The 17,374-nt window shown below is 46.9% G+C and overlaps 1 protein-coding gene across 1 annotated transcript; it reads left to right on the top strand.

The window, feature by feature from the left end:
• The first annotated feature begins 7,406 nt into the window (after nt 1-7,406).
• Nucleotides 7,407-16,920, top strand: zgc:92275 (cholesterol 7-desaturase nvd). The gene is made up of 7 exons (XM_061802028.1): nt 7,407-7,827; nt 10,100-10,288; nt 10,490-10,668; nt 12,277-12,402; nt 12,678-12,797; nt 13,564-13,740; nt 16,759-16,920. Exons 1-7 carry the CDS (start codon nt 7,407-7,409, stop codon nt 16,918-16,920), a joined length of 1,374 nt encoding a protein of 457 aa, XP_061658012.1.
• Nucleotides 16,921-17,374: the final 454 nt, after the last annotated feature.

Here is a 17,374-nt window from a genome sequence, read left to right as displayed (position 1 = left end):
GTTGCTGTCCAGGAGGGGGCGGTACTGGCACCGCCTTCTCAAGTTGCTATCCAGGAGGGGGCGGTACTGGCGCCGCCTTCTCAAGTTGCTGTCCAGGAGGGGGGGGGGGGGGTGGGGGGGGGTACTTCGTGCAAGACGTTGCCTGTCCAGTGGGGGGCGGTACGGTGCCGCCGCCTTCTCACGTTGCTGTCCAGGAGGGGGCGGGTACTGGTGCGCCTTCCTCCACGTTGCTGTCCAGGAGGGGGCGTACTGGCGCCGCCTTCTCACGTTGCTGTCCAGGAGGGGGCGGTACTGGCGCCGCCTTCTCAAGTTGCTGTCCAGGAGGGGCGGTACTGGCGCCGCCTTCTCAAGTTGCTGTCCAGGGGGGGCGGTACTGGCGGCCGCCTTCTCAGTTGCTGTCCAGGAGGGGGCGGTACTGGCGCCGCCTTCTCACGTTGCGTCCAGGAGGGGGCGTTACTGGCGCCGCGCCGTTCTCAAGTTCTGTCCAGGAGGGGCGGTACTGGCGCCGCCTTCTCAAGTTGCTGTCCAGGAGGGGGCGGTACTGGCGCCGCCTTCTCAAGTTGCTGTCCAGGGGGGGCGGTACTGGCCGCCGCCTTCTCAAGTTGCTGTCCAGGAGGGGGCGGTACTGGCGCCGCCTTCTCAAGTTGCTGTCCAGGAGGGGGCGGTACTGGCGCCGCCTTCTCACGTTGCTGTCCAGGAGGGGGCGGTACTGGCGCCGCCTTCTCAAGTTGCTGTCCAGGAGGGGGCGGTACTGGCGCCGCCTTCTCAAGTTGCTGTCGCAGGGGGCGGTACTGGCGCCGCCTTCTCAAGTTGCTGTCCAGGAGGGGGCGGTACTGGCGCCGCCTTCTCACGTTGCTGTCCAGGAGGGGGCTGGTACTGGCGCCGCCTTCTCACGTGCTGTCCAGGACGGGGCGGTACTGGCGCCGCCTTCTCAAGTTGCTGTCTAGGAGGGGGCGTTACTGGCGCCGCCTTCTCAAGTTGCTGTCCAGGAGGGGGCGGTTACTGGCGCCGCCTTCTCAAGTTGCTGTCCAGGAGGGGGCGGTACTGGCGCCGCCTTCTCAAGTTGCTGTCCAGGAGGGGGCGGTACTGGCGCCGCCTTCTTACGTTGCTGTCCAGGAGGGGGCGGTACTGGCGCCGCCTTCTCACGTTCCTGTCCAGGAGGAGCTGGGGAGTTCTGTGGAGCCACCCTGGAGCTGGAGAGACTACGGGAGGGTGGTTTGCTCTGGTCCTTCTCTCCATCATCCTATTCGCTCCAGATGGCTCCCAGCCACTTCCTGACCAAACCTCGGTGGCGACCAGTCCCTGGTCGTCTGGCAACCACAACGTGGGAGGTTCTCATCCAGAGCGGTTGCCTGCCTCGTTCTGGTTCCTGCCTCACCGTTTGGTTCCCCACAGAGGTCGTCCGCCCGAATCGCCCCGTGGGGACCCTGGTGCTTGGCGTCCGGGTCGTCCTCCTGACCTGTCCACCCGGACGCCTCGTGTTTGGTGGCCTGGATGGCCACCAGTCTGGGGTTCAGGGGGGGGCGTGCCCTCCTCCGGACCCCCTTCCGCCCACCCCTGCCTGTGTTAATTATTGTCCGTTTTTTCGTTTAGGCACGTCTGGGAGCCGTGCCTTTGGGGGGGGGGGGGGTACTGTCTTGATCCTGCCGCTTCAGCACGAGCTGTGCGGGTGCCCGCGCGGCTGCGCTAACTGGGAGGCACACACCTGCGCCTCATGCGGGCTGATCATCCCCTGTATATATAGGACCCGGTGACGACTGGTCCTCCGCCAGTTCGTTGAGCTTTATGTCCCGTTCCAGCACTCTCGTATTCCTGATTGATCCTGTGTGTACCGACCTTCGTCCGTTCTCAGACCAACCTTGTAAGCCTGACTCCTTGATACTTCTGCCTGCGTTGATTGTTTCCCCGTGTACCGTCTCCTGCCTGTCCGCTCATCTGTTCTCTTCGCCCGACGTCACAACTACCGCTGCTGCACCGGACTGCCTGCTCGATCCCCGACCCCTGCATACAATAAACGTGTCTCTTCTTGAACTACCTTGCGTCTTCCGAGTTCCTGCATTTGGGTCCTACTCTCGTTTCCGATGGGACGTGACACAGAGTAGCGTTATTTCCACGCCAGTGAACGTCAATGATCGCTGGGAGTCGGCGGAAAAAAAGTTTTGAACATGCACAAAAGTTCTGACCAAGACAAGCGTTCATCAACTTTTAATTTTAAACGCTGCAGAACGTTCAAGAACATCCGTGGAACGTTTTACTAAGGTTCGCCGAGTGCTGCACGCGTTTGCCAACCGTTAGTCAGTCGTAACTCTAGCTTTACTTGGTTGTTACTTAATCGTTTGCTTTGCATTGAACGACTCACTGGACACCTGTCAACGCCCACTGAACAATCCCCTAGCGCGCACACCATGTAACCAAAGTGAAACTAACTCGTTTGATGTCCATTGAGCGTCATTTGAGCGTTTCACAAACTTCCATGCATTTGAGTATTTAAACCAATGCTTTGTAAAAGCAAGGTCCATTTAATATTAAGCTACAGTAGAGAGCACTTACTATGGAAGATCCAGAAAGCAGCAGTTCGTTTTCGCGGAAAAACTCCACCAGACTATCCTCAACAGCCCGGTCCAGGATCCTGTAATCCTTTCTCTGCTTCTTTTGTCTTTGTCGGACCTCATTGGGGTTTGCAAGGTGTTTAGGGTTTCCAGGGGGTGTCACATGGTGCATTACTTCGCGGACGTGCTCTTCCTCCTGCTGTTGTTTTTCCTCCAAACACATTGCTCATGATGAAAGAGGCTTAGCTTTCTTACTAGCCGCGCTAGTTGCTGAAGTCCGCGCCCTAACTTTTTTTCTTCTCGGCGGCATGATGCTCACTGTTCTAACTCACGACAACAGCTGAAGTGACTATGAACTTTCCAACGTTTTAGTGCCGGTTCCACTGTAAAAATTCCACGGCAGCAAAACGCTTTTCTGTCATTCACCCATTGGTCATACGCTCAACACACTCGTCTTACGTTGACAAATCGCTCGTCGCGCCCCAATGACACGTTTGCACACGCTAATGGTTTTTAGGCGTATCTTATTTGGTCGCTGTTACACACTTTACGTGTGTTAGACACGCTTTTCTTGTGTTAGAAACACGTTAAGTCATGCGTTAGACACACGTTATTCACACGCCACATGTGTCATCCGTGTTCGAGAACGCTGACAAATAGAACGATTGAAATGTTCAGAGGACGTTGACCAGAACGTCATGGTGTGACAGAGCCTTTAGTGATGGTAGTAGGCACCTGTAGGAGTCTTCACTATGTCAATCGGTTTGTCCACCGTGGCCTTTTCATTGTTTGTCATCTTCTGCCACAGCCGTTTACGCTGCCATGTTGCTCAGAGTCATTACAAGAACCATGGTACCCGTTCCGTCTCTTCTTTCCATTGCCACTTTCACTTCTGCAAAGGAGGGGCAGAAGAGGAAGGATGGTGAGGAGCAAGGGGTGAGGGAAGCGGGGTAGATTTTTTTGTGCATTTTTTTGTTCTCTCTTCCTTAATGCTTTGATTCTTTACCACTTCTTCATTGCCTTCTGCAATGTGTTTGCTTTGAGGCTAAACAATCTGTTACGTCCAGTACTAGAAAATTGAAAAAGTTGAACCCTGCCAACCTAAAATTTCTTTCAACGTTTATCTTATTTTAGCTGTCTTTATCCACTTATCTGCTGCCTGGGATTTCAATAAGCTACTTCTCATTTTCTTTTCCTTTGCTCCTGTCATGATCCTGCCGCTCCAGCCTGGGCTGGGCGGGTGGCCGCGGTTGCGCTGATTGGAAGGTGCACACCTGCGCCTCATGCAGCCTGATTATGCTACGGATTTATTTGACCGCGATGACAACTGGCCGGCGCCAGTTCTTATGATCTTCATGTCCCATTCGTGTGCTCCGGGTATCCCTGATTGAACCTGTGTGTACTGACCTTCGTCCGTTCTCCGACCAACCTTGTAAGCCTGACTCCTTGGCGAAGGCGATGGGGTCGCCGCCTTCTCACGTTGCTGTCCAGGAGGTGGCGATGGGGTCGCCGCCTTCTCACGTTGCTGTCCAGGAGGTGGTGATGGGGTCGCCGCCTTCTCACGTTGCTGTCCAGGAGGTGGCGATGGGGTCGCTGCCTTCTCACGTTGCTGTCCATTAGGTGGCGATGGGGTCGCCGCCTTCTCACGTTGCTGTCCAGGAGGGGGCGATGGGGTCGCCGCCTTCTCACGTTGCTGTCCAGGAGGGGGCGATGGCGTCGCCGCCTTCTCACGTTGCTGTCCAGGAGGGGGCGATGGGGTCGCCGCCTTCTCACGTTGCTGTCCAGGAGGGGGCGATGGCGTCGCCGCCTTCTCACGTTGCTGTCCAGGAGGGGGCGATGGCGTCGCCGCCTTCACACGTTGCTGTCCAGGAGGGGGCGATGGCGTCGCCGCCTTCTCACGTTGCTGTCCGACAAGAGCTGGGGAGTTCTGATGAGCCACCCCGGAGCTGGAGAGACTTCGGGATGGTAATGGTGGCGGTCATGGCTCTGGTCCTTCTCTCCATCATCCTATTCGCTCCAGATGGCTCCCAGCCACTTCATGACTTGGCCTCATTGGTGACCAATCCACGGCTGCCTACTGACCAAGCCTCGGTGGCGACCAATCCCTGGTTGTTTGGCAACTACGGCGTGGGAGGTTCTCGTCCGGAGCAGTGGCCTGCCTCGTTCTGGTGCCTGCTTCTTCGTTTGGTTCCTCACAGAGGTCGTCCGACCGAATCGCCCCGTGGGGACCCTGGTGCTTGGCGTTCGGGTCGTCCTCCTGACCTGTCCACCCGCCTCGTGTTTGGTGGCCTGGATGGCCACCAGTCTGGGGTTCAGGGGGGAGCGTGCCCTCCTCCCGACCCCCTTACGCCCACCACTGCCTGTATTAATAATTATTGTCTGTTTCTTTCATTTAGGCACGTCTGGGAGCCGTGCCTTTGAAGGGGGGGGGGGGGGGGTGTCATGATCCTGCCGCTCCAGCCTGGGCTGGGCGGGTGGCCGCGGTTGCGCTGATTGGAAGGTGCACACCTGCGCCTCATGCAGCCTGATTATGCTATGGAATTTATATGACCGCGATGACAACTGGCCGGCGCCAGTTCTTATGATCTTCATGTCCCATTCGTGTGCTCCGGTATCCCTGATTGAACCTGTGTGTCCCGACTTTCGTCTGTTCTCCGACCAACCTTGTAAGCCTGACTCCTTTGATACTTCTGCCTGCGTTGATTGTTCTCCCGTGTACCGACTCCTGCTGCACCGGACTGCCTGCTCGATCCCCTACCTCTGCATATAATAAACGTGTCTCTTCTTGAACTACCTTGCGTCTTCAGAGTTCCTGCATTTGGGTCCTACTCTCGTTCCGATGGGACGTGACACCTCCAAATTCCAATGCAATGATACATGATCAATATATTTTGTGGGGACTATGATGGCATGTTGTCATTTTTCCATATCCCATTACTAATCTACTGTTTATGTTAGTCTTTAATTGTTTTATCCTATCTGTCCAACTTGTACGATATCTTTTGGTTCTTCACTTTGCATTATTTTTACAGCACTTGTTCTGTCCCGGTTCTGGCTTCCTCTTTAAACGTTTCACTTAAATTTTCATAAGAGATTGAGCTGTGACTCATTGTCAAACAACACTTTTCCCACTTTGATTTGATTGACCATGAAACAAACTTTCCTCATCCATGGCCTTCTTAGTGCTTTAGTTTAAATTTATAATGCAGTTTGTGTGAAACAAGTTCATTCCTGCCTTGATGAAGTCCTGTTCATCTTTTTCCAGGGGGAATTGTCGTTAGGTTTTTTTATAGTGCAAAATGACATCCTTCACCTTGGATTTCATTTTTGTATTAATTTCAGTCTCATATAATTTTATAACAATAATGAAGATGAATCCACCCCCACCCCAAACCAGGTCCATTTTTAATTTTATTTTCCCCCAATTTTTGGTGCCCTCTTGAGGCTGCAGTGCCCAAAGCATTTTCAAAACCCGCCCAATAGGTGGACCAGCACTAATGGCACCTATAAAGGTATGTCCACAGAAAGTCCCAGTATTGCTCAGAAATGTTGTTAAGGCTCAGTTGGATGAACACAAGGAGGATGGTCACGTAATACCTGTGTTTGCACCCAGGAACTGGATCAGCAACAATGTGATTGTCAACAATTAGACAAAAGATTTGCATCAATACCAAATCCCTCAACCAAGGTTTAAGGGGATCCACGCAACATGCCCATACTGGACGATGTGCTGTACAAGATAACTTGCACTCGAAAATGGCTGTTCCATAACACTTTAAAAAGAAAAAGGGGAAAGGCAAGGTGGGCCAGGGAACATCCTGGAGTGCAAGAACACTTGTCCGACTGTCCTTCCCAGCCTGACACTACCCTTCCTCCACCGGTGGGTGTATGATGCATCAAAACCAGAGGACAACCAGGCAGGGAAGATGTGCCAGCACCTGGCCCTGCGTCCGCATCATCATGCCTCCCGCCAGCCCTCCAGCAGATCCTGAATGAGGTCTGAATGTGCCCATTGTGTGAAATATGTACAGTGTGAGTAATTAAAATCTGCAGAGTGGATGAAGTAAGAGGCTCCCAGTGACTCTGCACATGATAATAAATCATCCATCCATGTTCTTAGCCGCTTATCCTCAGAAGGGTCGCAGGAGTGCTGGAGCCTATCCCAGCTGTCATTGGGCAGGAGGCAGCGAACACCCTGAACTGGTTCCCAGGCAACGGCAGAGCACATATAACCAAATAACAATGTGCACTCACATCAGCACCCTGAGCAATTTCTTACATTAACGCTACTAGTCTGATTGTGTCAATCGAAACCAAGCATTTTTAATCAGTCACATTTATAATGAATAATGTACAAGTTCATATAATGTTAATTAGAACTAAAGTAATAATGTTAACTACATCCATTTTCTGAGCCACTTATCCTTGCTAGCGCTTCTCCCAGCTGTCATCGGGCAGGAGGCGGGGTACACCCTGATCTGGTTGCCAGCTAATCGCAGGGCACATAGAGGCAAACACCCACATTCACAATCACACCTAGGGGCAATTTAGAGTGTTTAAGGGTTGTATGTTTTTGGGATATGGGAGGAAACCCACACAGGCATGTATTTATGCGTGTATATATATATATGTATATATATATATATACACTGTACACACACTAGATATATAAACACACACACCCCTGGAGAAGACTCCCCCAACATTCTCCAATAGCTTTCACAGTGGAAATTCATAAGGTGTGTTTCCAGACCGTGGGCGGATTTAAAAAAAAAACAATTTGCATTGCCCCTGCTGCTAGGTACTCACACTTGAAGTGTGTCGTCTGAGAGGATCAGAAGGTAGCCAGCCAGCACCATGAGTCAGAATCATTATATCAAGTGGGTAGCCGCTTTGGCCAGCCTGGCGGTATGTGCCCTTCTCTTTACGCAAATTGGAGAACCCCAGGGCCCACTAGTGGAAACCAACTATTCCACTTGGAGGGATGTGATGTTGCAAGTTGTTCCAGTGCGCGCTGAAGTGTGCATCATAGCATGTTTTTCCCTTTTTCTGTTGGTCTCTGTGTACAAACTGTTATTCATCCCAATGGAGCTGCTTAAGACACCGGAGGATGTGGGATACATCGCGGAGTATGGCAACTCCAAGGCGCGCACTGCCAACAATGTGCGGCGCCGCAGGAAAACCGGAGACCTGCCCCCGGTCTACCCAAATGGCTGGTACCGAGTTCTGGATTCTCACATGTTAGAGAGAGGAGAAGTCAGAGATGTCACCATGGTTGGTACGTAAGCCTGGATTCAAATCCTACCATAATGTTGGTGTAGAAATTTTCCCGATGTCTTGGAGCAGGGGTCACCAACCTTTTTGAGGCTGAGGGCTACTTCGTGACCACCGATCGTATGAATGGCTACGTGACCTGTTTGCAGCAAACTTCCAAAGTACTTCTTATACTTTACAAATATATAATTACTACATTATTTTAAACATTTCATTAATGTAAGCAAGTCAGATTTAAAGTTTAAAATGCAAATAATAATAACAGTTTGTCCCACAACCCTTGTGAGGATAAGCAGCTCCCAAAATGGATGGATGGATGACAATTTACGACCTGCAGTATTTTTAGAACATGCTTCGCAGGAACCTTAAGTGGTACTCGCAAGCAACCTTGTGCCTGCAAGCACCGTGGGGGTAACCCCTGTCTTCGAGCCTGAGATTAGTGTTAAAGAGCTGTGTGATGGAGCCCAAACATTTGACACCAGTTACCACTGACTAGACCGAGAGCAGAAATTTCCATTTTATTTTGCTTTTATTTCACTATTCTGTCATAATGCAAATCAATAGTCAGTTATACTCAAGCCCCAATGTGTTTAGCATGTGTTCAGTACTTAGGAGAATTCCAGTGCTTTGCATGAACAGTGTATCCAATAGGTCATGTAATATGTACCCTATTTTGACAATGTGATGTTAAATCCTCTCTCATTTAATTGTGTTTTGAGAAGATTTTTATCGACAATTACGAATTTTCAGGGGCGCTGCCATTTCCGCAAGTCACATGACCTATACCGGCGGTTTTGACTAGTTTTGTGCCGTTCTAAACACTCAATTACATGGGAAACCGTTATGCCCAGTGCCGATTTCTTGTATTCATCCTCATCTGATGAAGAAATAGCATTATCGGGAAGACGGATGAATACTTCCATAGAGATTTGAACCTGTGGCTGTAAATGTTGAATATTCGGACGGTTATTCGGGCAGAATGATACGGAGTCTGACTACTCGAAGGCATACGCGCAGGACATAAGTGTGCAAACAAAGCCCCCTAGAGCTCCGGACCGGCAGCCGCAATTGGTTCTTCGGACGGGAATGACACGGCGTCAGACGATTGAGTTCCGGCGGCAGGCCGCGAGCCGAGTTTTCAGGCGGCGGAGGCCATTAGCCCCGGACGCCAAAGCTAGGCTAAAGGCCTCTGCCGCCACCGAAGCTCAGCTAAAGGCCTCCGCCAAGGCCAAAGGCAGGCTGCAAGCTCTGGAGCTCCAGCAGCAGGTATTGAGCCGAGCTCCGGAGTCCGGGGCTAACTGCCTCTGCAGCCGGAATTCATGCCCTGCCTTCAGCGTTGGCGGAGGCCTTTAGCCGAGCTTCGGCGGAGACCCTTAGCCGTGCTTTGCCGGAGGCATGTAGCCAAGCTTCGGTGGCAAAGGAGGCTTTTAGCCTAGCTTCCGCGTCCGGGGCAAATGTCCTCTGCAGCTTGGAAGCTCGGCTTGCGGCCCGTTACCAGAGCTCGCTCATCAGACTCCGCGTCATTCCTGTCTGAAGAATCCTCAGCTCCTGCCGGCCCGGAGCTGCAAGGGGACCTTTGTTTACGCACTGATGTTGCGCATGGGTCTCCGAGTAGTCAGACTCCATGTCATTCCGCCAGAAGAACCATCAGAATATTCAACATTAATTACAGCCACAGGTTTAAATCTGTATTGAAGTATTCCTCCATCTCCCCGATCAACCGAGACTGCTATTTCTTCACCAGATAAGGATAAATACGCGAAATTGGCGCTGGGCATAAATGGTGTCCCATGTAATCGAGCCTTTGTTGCGGCACGGTACACGTAGGTCATGTGACTCACGAAAATGGCAAGGCCCCTGAAAATTCGTAATTGTTAAAAAACTAAAATACAATATCCAACCACTGAACTTAAATAGGAGATGGGAGGGAGAGTTCAATACATTGGTGGAATAAATGAGAGCATCAATAAGGAGAAGTCTCACCAGTTTTCTCTGGCCCAAACATGGTGCCTTTTATATCCATTCAGTTCATGCGCCCCAAAAAAATTAGGCTGTGCTCAGTCAACTGCCGACGAGTCGGCTCGGACCTTTGCACACCGGCAGATCATGATATTTATGACACAAGGACCAACTCACACCTTGCACAAACAATAATGTATGAATTGGCCTTGAATTGCCACACTGCCACTTTGGACAAACAACTATTCACACTTAAGTATTTCCAAAGTCCGAGGTGTCCTAAAACTTATCCTTTATTCTCCTATTCCTTCTCTTAGGTGGAAAGCTCGCAGTGTTTCGAGGTGAAGATGACAAGGCCTATGTGTTAGATGCCTACTGTCCACACTTGGGTGCCAACCTGGCTGTGGGAGGACGTGTGGTGGGAAACTGTATTGAGTGCCCATTCCACGGATGGCAGTTTCGAGGAAACGATGGCAAATGTGAGAGGATACCATACGCTGAAAAAGGTATGATACAAATCAGTTGGTTGTGGATAATCACTATTCTAGTTTAAAAAATATATATAAAAAAGATAATGTCACTCAGGCAGTTCTGTGTTCTATGTGATTGAATAAGATACTCAAGTGCCACCATTGGAGAGATGTCCCACAAGTCAGGAAAGTCTTTGGTGTGAAATAGTACTGGGTTTAATCTATGCTGTCTTAAAGTGCCAGAGTTCGCAAAGGTGAATATCTGGCCCAGCTGTGAAGTTAATGGTCAGATCCTGGTTTGGTTTCACTGTGATGGAGAAGATCCTCAGTGGATCGTACCAGAGCAGGATGAGATTACCAGGGGCGAGTGGGTCTATCGTGGAAGAACAGAACATTTTGTCAACGCTCATATTGAGGTATGTGCTTCTGATGTTAAAAAACAACAACAACAACATCATGACATACAGAGTGAGCACACTCGATATCGGAATCAATTTCTTAACTACCAATCTTTTCCCCTCCAAATATGTCACGGACAATGTTGAGATTCACAAAACTGGAATGGGTTTCAAATCCATCCACTACAGGCTTGATGAGAAGGTGACACCCTTATTTGAATTAAGAGAAACCACATGATACTTAATTGCCCTCAATCTAGTGCTCGAGATCTTACCTTGTTGAGTGAGGATGATCACGAAAAATTAAGTAACACAACAGTACCTTAACAGGAAATGATCTGAAGGCAATTGGGACCTCAGTCACCAAGAGGACAGTTAATAGCACACAGCTCCATTACGAATTTAAATCGGACTCAGTAAAGGTTTGCAATAAAATTCTGTGATCAGAAGATGACAGCAAAGACAAGCTCGTTGGCATTAACCCGACCCTCCATGCTTGGAGTATGAAACAATCCTCATCTGACCCAAAGAATACCATAACCAAAGTCATGCTTGGAGTTTGAAACCAGAGATGGGGGGGGGACTCAAGTCAAATACCTTGACTCAAGTTGACAGCTTTATATCTTGCAACTTGCTTCCAAATGCTACTGAAAGAATTGACTGTACTTTAAATTGGTAGTCAAGAGACTTGAACTGATTTTGATTTGAAGTACCGTATTTTCCGCACTATAAGGCACACATAAAAGCCTTTATTTTTCTCAAAAGCCGACGGTGCGACTTATAATCCGGTGCGCCTTATATATGGATCAAGATAGAGCCTTAGGTGCAGCTCCATCTAATGGGTGCATAACGTAACCCCAGCGTCTATTCTATGCGCCTTATAATGCAGTGTGCCTTATAATGCGATGCGTGTTATATATGGAAAAAAAGTTTACAATAGGCCATTCATTGAAGGTGCGCCATATAATGCGGTGCACTTTATAGTGCGTAAAATACGGTACATGAGTTGGAAATCTGCATTTGAATTGGCACAATTTTCCAGCTTTTTCTTTTTAAGTAAAATACTTTTTTGGGGGTGGGGTGGGGTCATTTGTTCCGTGAATCTCTGGCATTCTCCTTCAGCCCATGATACACACGCTGGGTTAGACCATTTCAAAAGTCTGTGTGTGTTTATCCTAGATGATGCCAGTACTTTGGATTCTGAAGGCCTTGAGCAGTGATTATTTATACGGGAACACATAGAAACTGAAATATTATGGTACACAAAAAATATTCTCTTACTACTGCTGCTACTATACCATAAATTAATAAAGTTTGGTCATAGCCCAGCTGTTATGCAGACAAAACTACTCCTCTGTTTAGAGAAGGCTTGAAGGATTTACCTGAATAGATTCTCCTTTCAAGTTAAATTAAAGATATACAGTATTTGAAATTGAAGGGTGGAAGCTGCCTTCAAAGAGTTGACTGACTTCATATTTTACATTTAATACACGTTTTTATCTAACTCTGTGGTTAATGTTAATTTTCTGAGTTAGATCATTTTGCTAAATCAGATTTACATTTTCAGTTTTATTGCACATGTTCACCTACACACTGACAACCCATAATACCGATGCCACTTTGCAGGAGATCCCTGAAAATGCAGCAGACCTGTCTCACCTAACTCACTTGCACACACCAGGCATTGTCAGCGGAGTCGATCTACGCTACACAAACAACAAAACTTGGCAGTTTGTCCGACACGATTGGAAAGTATGTTTATTCTCAGCAAATGCAGGTTTGCATGTTCACAGCTACTGTGTTAGCATTCCCAGCATTCTTATGTGTGTACCTGATTCTGGAGGTGGTTGGGCCATTAAGTTTGGGCCATTACATTTCTTAACTGCATAATGTGAGGTTTATCACAGACATGTTGAGACATCTTTGAACTCTTTTAAAAAAAACCCTGAATAAATTAATTTTTGAAGTATTTATCTACATGTATCTCAGTTATCTCTCTCTCTCTCTCTCTCTCTGTTTAATTCAAGGCTCATTGGGCACCAGAGTCCATTCCCAACACTCATTGTTCTCAAATGCTGGTGAAACATTCCCTTTATGTATTTGGACACCATTGGCCTGTGTTGGATCTACACATTATTGCGAGACAGGTACAAGAAAGTCGAAAGCGTATACAGTCAGTATAGGCTGTAACTCTTCACTAAATCGATGGTTTGAAAATGTGTTTAATTACAATGTCGTTTTGTAATTTTGATGATACAGTTTAAATGGACAGTGGAGTCTGGTATGTATGGTGCCACAATCAGCATGTGGCAGTGTTGAGTTGAGCTTCAGGGAGCTCCAGATATCACATGGCTGATCCCTGTGCATTTGCTCAAAAGAGATCAGCATGAAAAATTTTTTTAAAAAAATAATTAAACTAAACATTCTTTTGTTTGTCTTGCGATCATATTATTGAAAAAAAAAAGACCAAAATCTCTGACAGGCGGCATGGTGGAGCAGCTGGTAAAGCATTGGCCTAAGAGGTCTAAGGACTAGGGTTCAAATCCTGGCCTCACCTCTGTGGAGTTTGAATGTTCTCCCCGTGCCTGCCTGGGTTTGTCCGGCCATCTCCGGTTTCCTCCCACCTCCCAAAAAGATGCAACATTAATTGGAGACTCTCAATTGCCACTAGGTGTGATTGTGAGTGTGGCTGGTTGTTTGGATGTGCCCTGCGATTGGCTGGCAACCAGTTCAGGGTGTACCCCGCCTCCTGCCCGTTGACAGCTGGGATAGGCTCCAGCACTCCCACAACCCTCGTGAGGATAAGCGGCTAAGAAAATGGATGGATGGACCTCTGTACATTTGAATGTAACTATTTAATCTAGTGATGAAAAGGCATGCAACATTAAAAGAAAACTTTTTAATGAGTTGCAGGTAGGACCAGGAGTGGTGTTTCTGAAGTTTGACCACAATTTCTTAGGGAGGGGCGTGATCATGCAATGTGTGACACCAGTGGAACCTCTTTTGCAGTGTGTCTCACATACAATCTTCTATCAGTCAAATATTCCAGCCTTGGTGCCCAAATTCCTCTTGAAAGGAGAATCTATTCAGGTAAAAAAAAAAAAAAGAAAAAAGAAAAAAAACTACTTGCTCAAAACCACAAACTAAATCAATATTTTCCTTGCCATAATTGTTGAACACAAGATACAAGAGTGAACAACACGTAGGCCCTCTTGAATGGATGTAATTTTAATAATTAGTTTAGATTATATATTTTATATTTTCCCTCATGTTGCTGATCACTTTAAGATGTTTATAAAGTATTAAAGTATTTTCAAAGTGTTACACTCTGTTTGCTCTGAAACCTAATATCAGTCATAATGCTTTCTCTGTGCTAGTTGTGTAAATATTAGTCAATGATTCACAATTTGAGGTAGAACGTTACCCCAAAAGACCAAGATTACCGTGGTGCCTTGAGATATGAGTGACCTGATTTACACATTTTTCAGGAAGCAAGCTGTTGTTCAAACAATTTTTTTTTTGTTGCTCAGGCTTGTGTCTGCAAATATGAGATACAGGCCCTTCATACTGACAGTGTCTGAATTAACGTGTACTGTAAATATTCTCAAAAAGCAGGCTTCATGTTGTTGAGTGCCACTTTCAGTTTAAGAATACTGTCAATAAAAGGGAATTACAATCTCCTTATATGAAGCAACCACATAGCATTTACTCCACTAGCTGACGGCGAACGTTAAGATAACAAAACAAGCAATGATTAGGATTTACAGTATGTGGCTCTGGTATTGCGCATTCAGCCACAACCACAGTGAAGAAAATAAGTATTTGAACACCCTGGTATATTGCAAGTTCTCCCACTTAGAAATCATGGAGGGGTCTGAAATTTTCATCGTAGGTGCAAGTCCACTGTGAGAGAGAGAATCTAAAAAGAAAAATCCAGAAATCACAATGTATGATTTTTGAGCAATTTATTGGTGTGATCCAGCTGCAAATAAGTATTTGAACACCTGTCTATCAGCTAGAATTCTGACCTTCAAAGACCGGTTAGTCTGCCTTTAAAAGTCCACCTCCACTCCATGTATTATTCTGAATCAAGTGCACCTGTGTGAGGTCGTTAGCAGCATAAAGGCACCTGTCCACCCCATAAAATCAGTAAGACTCAAACTTGTAACATGCCCAAGAACAAAGAGCTGTCCAAAGACACCAGAGACAAAATTGTACAACTCCACAGGGCTGGAAAGGGCTACTGAGAAATTGCCAAGCAGCTTGGTGAAAAAAAGTTTCACTGATGGAGCAATCATTAGAAAATGGAAGAAGCTAAGCATGAAGGTCAATCTCAATCAGAGTGGAGCCCCATGCAAGATATCAGCTCGTGGGGTCTCGATGATCCTTAGAAAGGTGAGGAATCAGTCCAGGACTACACGACAGGACTTGCTCAATGACCTGAAAAGAGCTGGAACCATCGTTTCCAAGGTGACTGTTGGTAATACACTAAGACATCATGGTTTGAACTCATGCATGGCACGGGAGGTTCCCCTGCTTAAACCAGCACATGTCAAGGCCCGTCTTCAGTTTGCCAATGACCATTTGGATGATACAAAGGAGTCATGGGAGAAAGTTTTGTGGTCAGATGAGACCAACATGGAACTTTTTGGTCATAATTCCACTAAACGTGTTTGGAAGAAGATGAATGATGAGTTCCATCCCAAGAACAGCATCCCTACTTTGAACCATATGGGTGGTAGCATCATGCTTTGGGGGTGTTTTTGTGCACATGGGACAGGATGACTGTACTGTAATAAGGAGAGGATGACCGCAGCCATGTATTGTGAGATTTTGGGGAACAACCTCTTTCCCTCAGTCAGAGCATTGAAGATGCGTTGTGGCTGGGTCTTTCAACATGACAATGACCCAAAGCACACAACCAGAAAACCCAAGGAGTGGCTCTGTAAGAAGCATGTCAAGGTTCTGGCATAGGCTTGCCAGTCTCCAGATCTAAACCCAATAGAAAATATTTGGAGGCAGCTGAAACTCTGTGTTTCTCAGCAACAGCCCAGAAACCTGTTTAACTTAAAGAAGATCTGTGTGGAGGAGTGGGCCAAAATCCATTCCTACAGTGTGTGCAAACCTGATGAACAACTACAGGAAAAGTATGACCTATGTAATTGCAAAAAAATGCTACTGTACCAAATAATAACATTGGTTTTCTCAGGTATTCAAATACTTATTTGCAGCTGTATCACACAATTAAATCATTAAAAAATCATACATTGTGATTTCTGGATTTTTCTTTTTAGATTATCTCTCTCACAGTGAACATGCACCTGCGATGAAAATTTCAGACCCCCTCCATGATTTCTAAGTGGGAAAACTTGGAATATAGCAGGGTGTTCCAATACTTATTTTCTTCACTTTAATTGAACACAAACGGTGGGACAGCAACACGTAGACGAACAATAACAGATTAAGGTGTCTCTAGAGCCATTGTTACCCATCTTTATTTTCATGTCTAAATTTATTTAACAATACTTAAATATTTCTGTCCTGTATGCAGTGTGAAGAGATCCAGGGTTCAGGAGTGTGATGTGGGAGGTAGACATGGGGTTTATTTATTTTTGTTTATTGCTGTCTATATAATGTTTTTGTTAATATTGTTTTAAAATATGTGTGAAGTAAGAAAATTTAAACAAATATTCCTCCCCCATAAAGGAGGGACTGTTGCTGGTCTGTTTTTTTTTTGTTAGAGGGTGGATGCTACAGCAGCCAGAGAGATCATTAAACATAGAAAAATGTTGCCAATTGACAATACTGCAGACCAATGTCATAAAATAAAAGCACTACATTCATTCTTTTTTTTCGTTTTGACTTCATGTTTACCGTATGGGGCGGTCAAAGAATGTGGACGGGCCAGCTGTGCCCCGTGGCCATACTTTGCGCTGGTCTGGCTTGGAATATTGCATCAAGCTTGTGGTGTACATTTTTTGTAAAATAAGACTTTTACAGCTGTCAGGCGGGACCTGGGAGAAAGTATCGTTCATATATTTTGAATGTGCTGTGAACAAACAAGACAGATCTGAGTAATATTGATTCCATTTCTCTGTTTGTGTCCAGTTTGAGCGGGATGTGATGATTTGGAACAATAAAAAGTACATCTCTAAGCCTCTTCTTGTGAAGGAAGACTCAGCCATCCAGAAACACAGACGCTGGTACAATCAGTTTTACAGTGAGAATAGTCCTCGACTCCATTACCAGCGTAACACTTTAGACTTTTGACCTTCCTTTGGTCAATTCATAAACATTTTTCTTTCAAGTTAGCAACCCATCCACTCTAATTACAACTTATCCTCACTAGGGTCGCGGGTGTACTGGAGCCTATCCCGGTGGCAAGGTACGCTCTGAACTGGTCGCCAGCCAATTGCAAGGCACATATAGATAAACAAAAGTCTTTGGGAACCAGGATTGGGACATACAGGTATATACATTTTCATCCATGTGCAACGAACATACAAGTTTTAATTTTTGAATGTAGAATAATTATTGGGATGGCATGGTGGATCAGCTGGTAAAGCTTTGGCCTAACAGTTCTGAGGTCCCGGGTTTGACCCCGGACCTGCCTTAGTGGAGTTTGAATTTTCTCATGCCTGCGTGGGTTTCCTCTGGGTACTCCGGTTTCTTCCCACATCCCAAAAACATGCAACATTAATTGGACACTCAAAATTGCCCCGAG

The sequence above is a fragment of the Syngnathoides biaculeatus genome, chromosome 17, assembly GCF_019802595.1.
Source record: "Syngnathoides biaculeatus isolate LvHL_M chromosome 17, ASM1980259v1, whole genome shotgun sequence".
NCBI classification, from domain to species: Eukaryota; Metazoa; Chordata; class Actinopteri; order Syngnathiformes; family Syngnathidae; genus Syngnathoides; species Syngnathoides biaculeatus.
The sequence above is the reverse complement of the archived record's forward strand: the minus strand, read 5'-3'. Positions and strand labels throughout refer to the sequence as shown.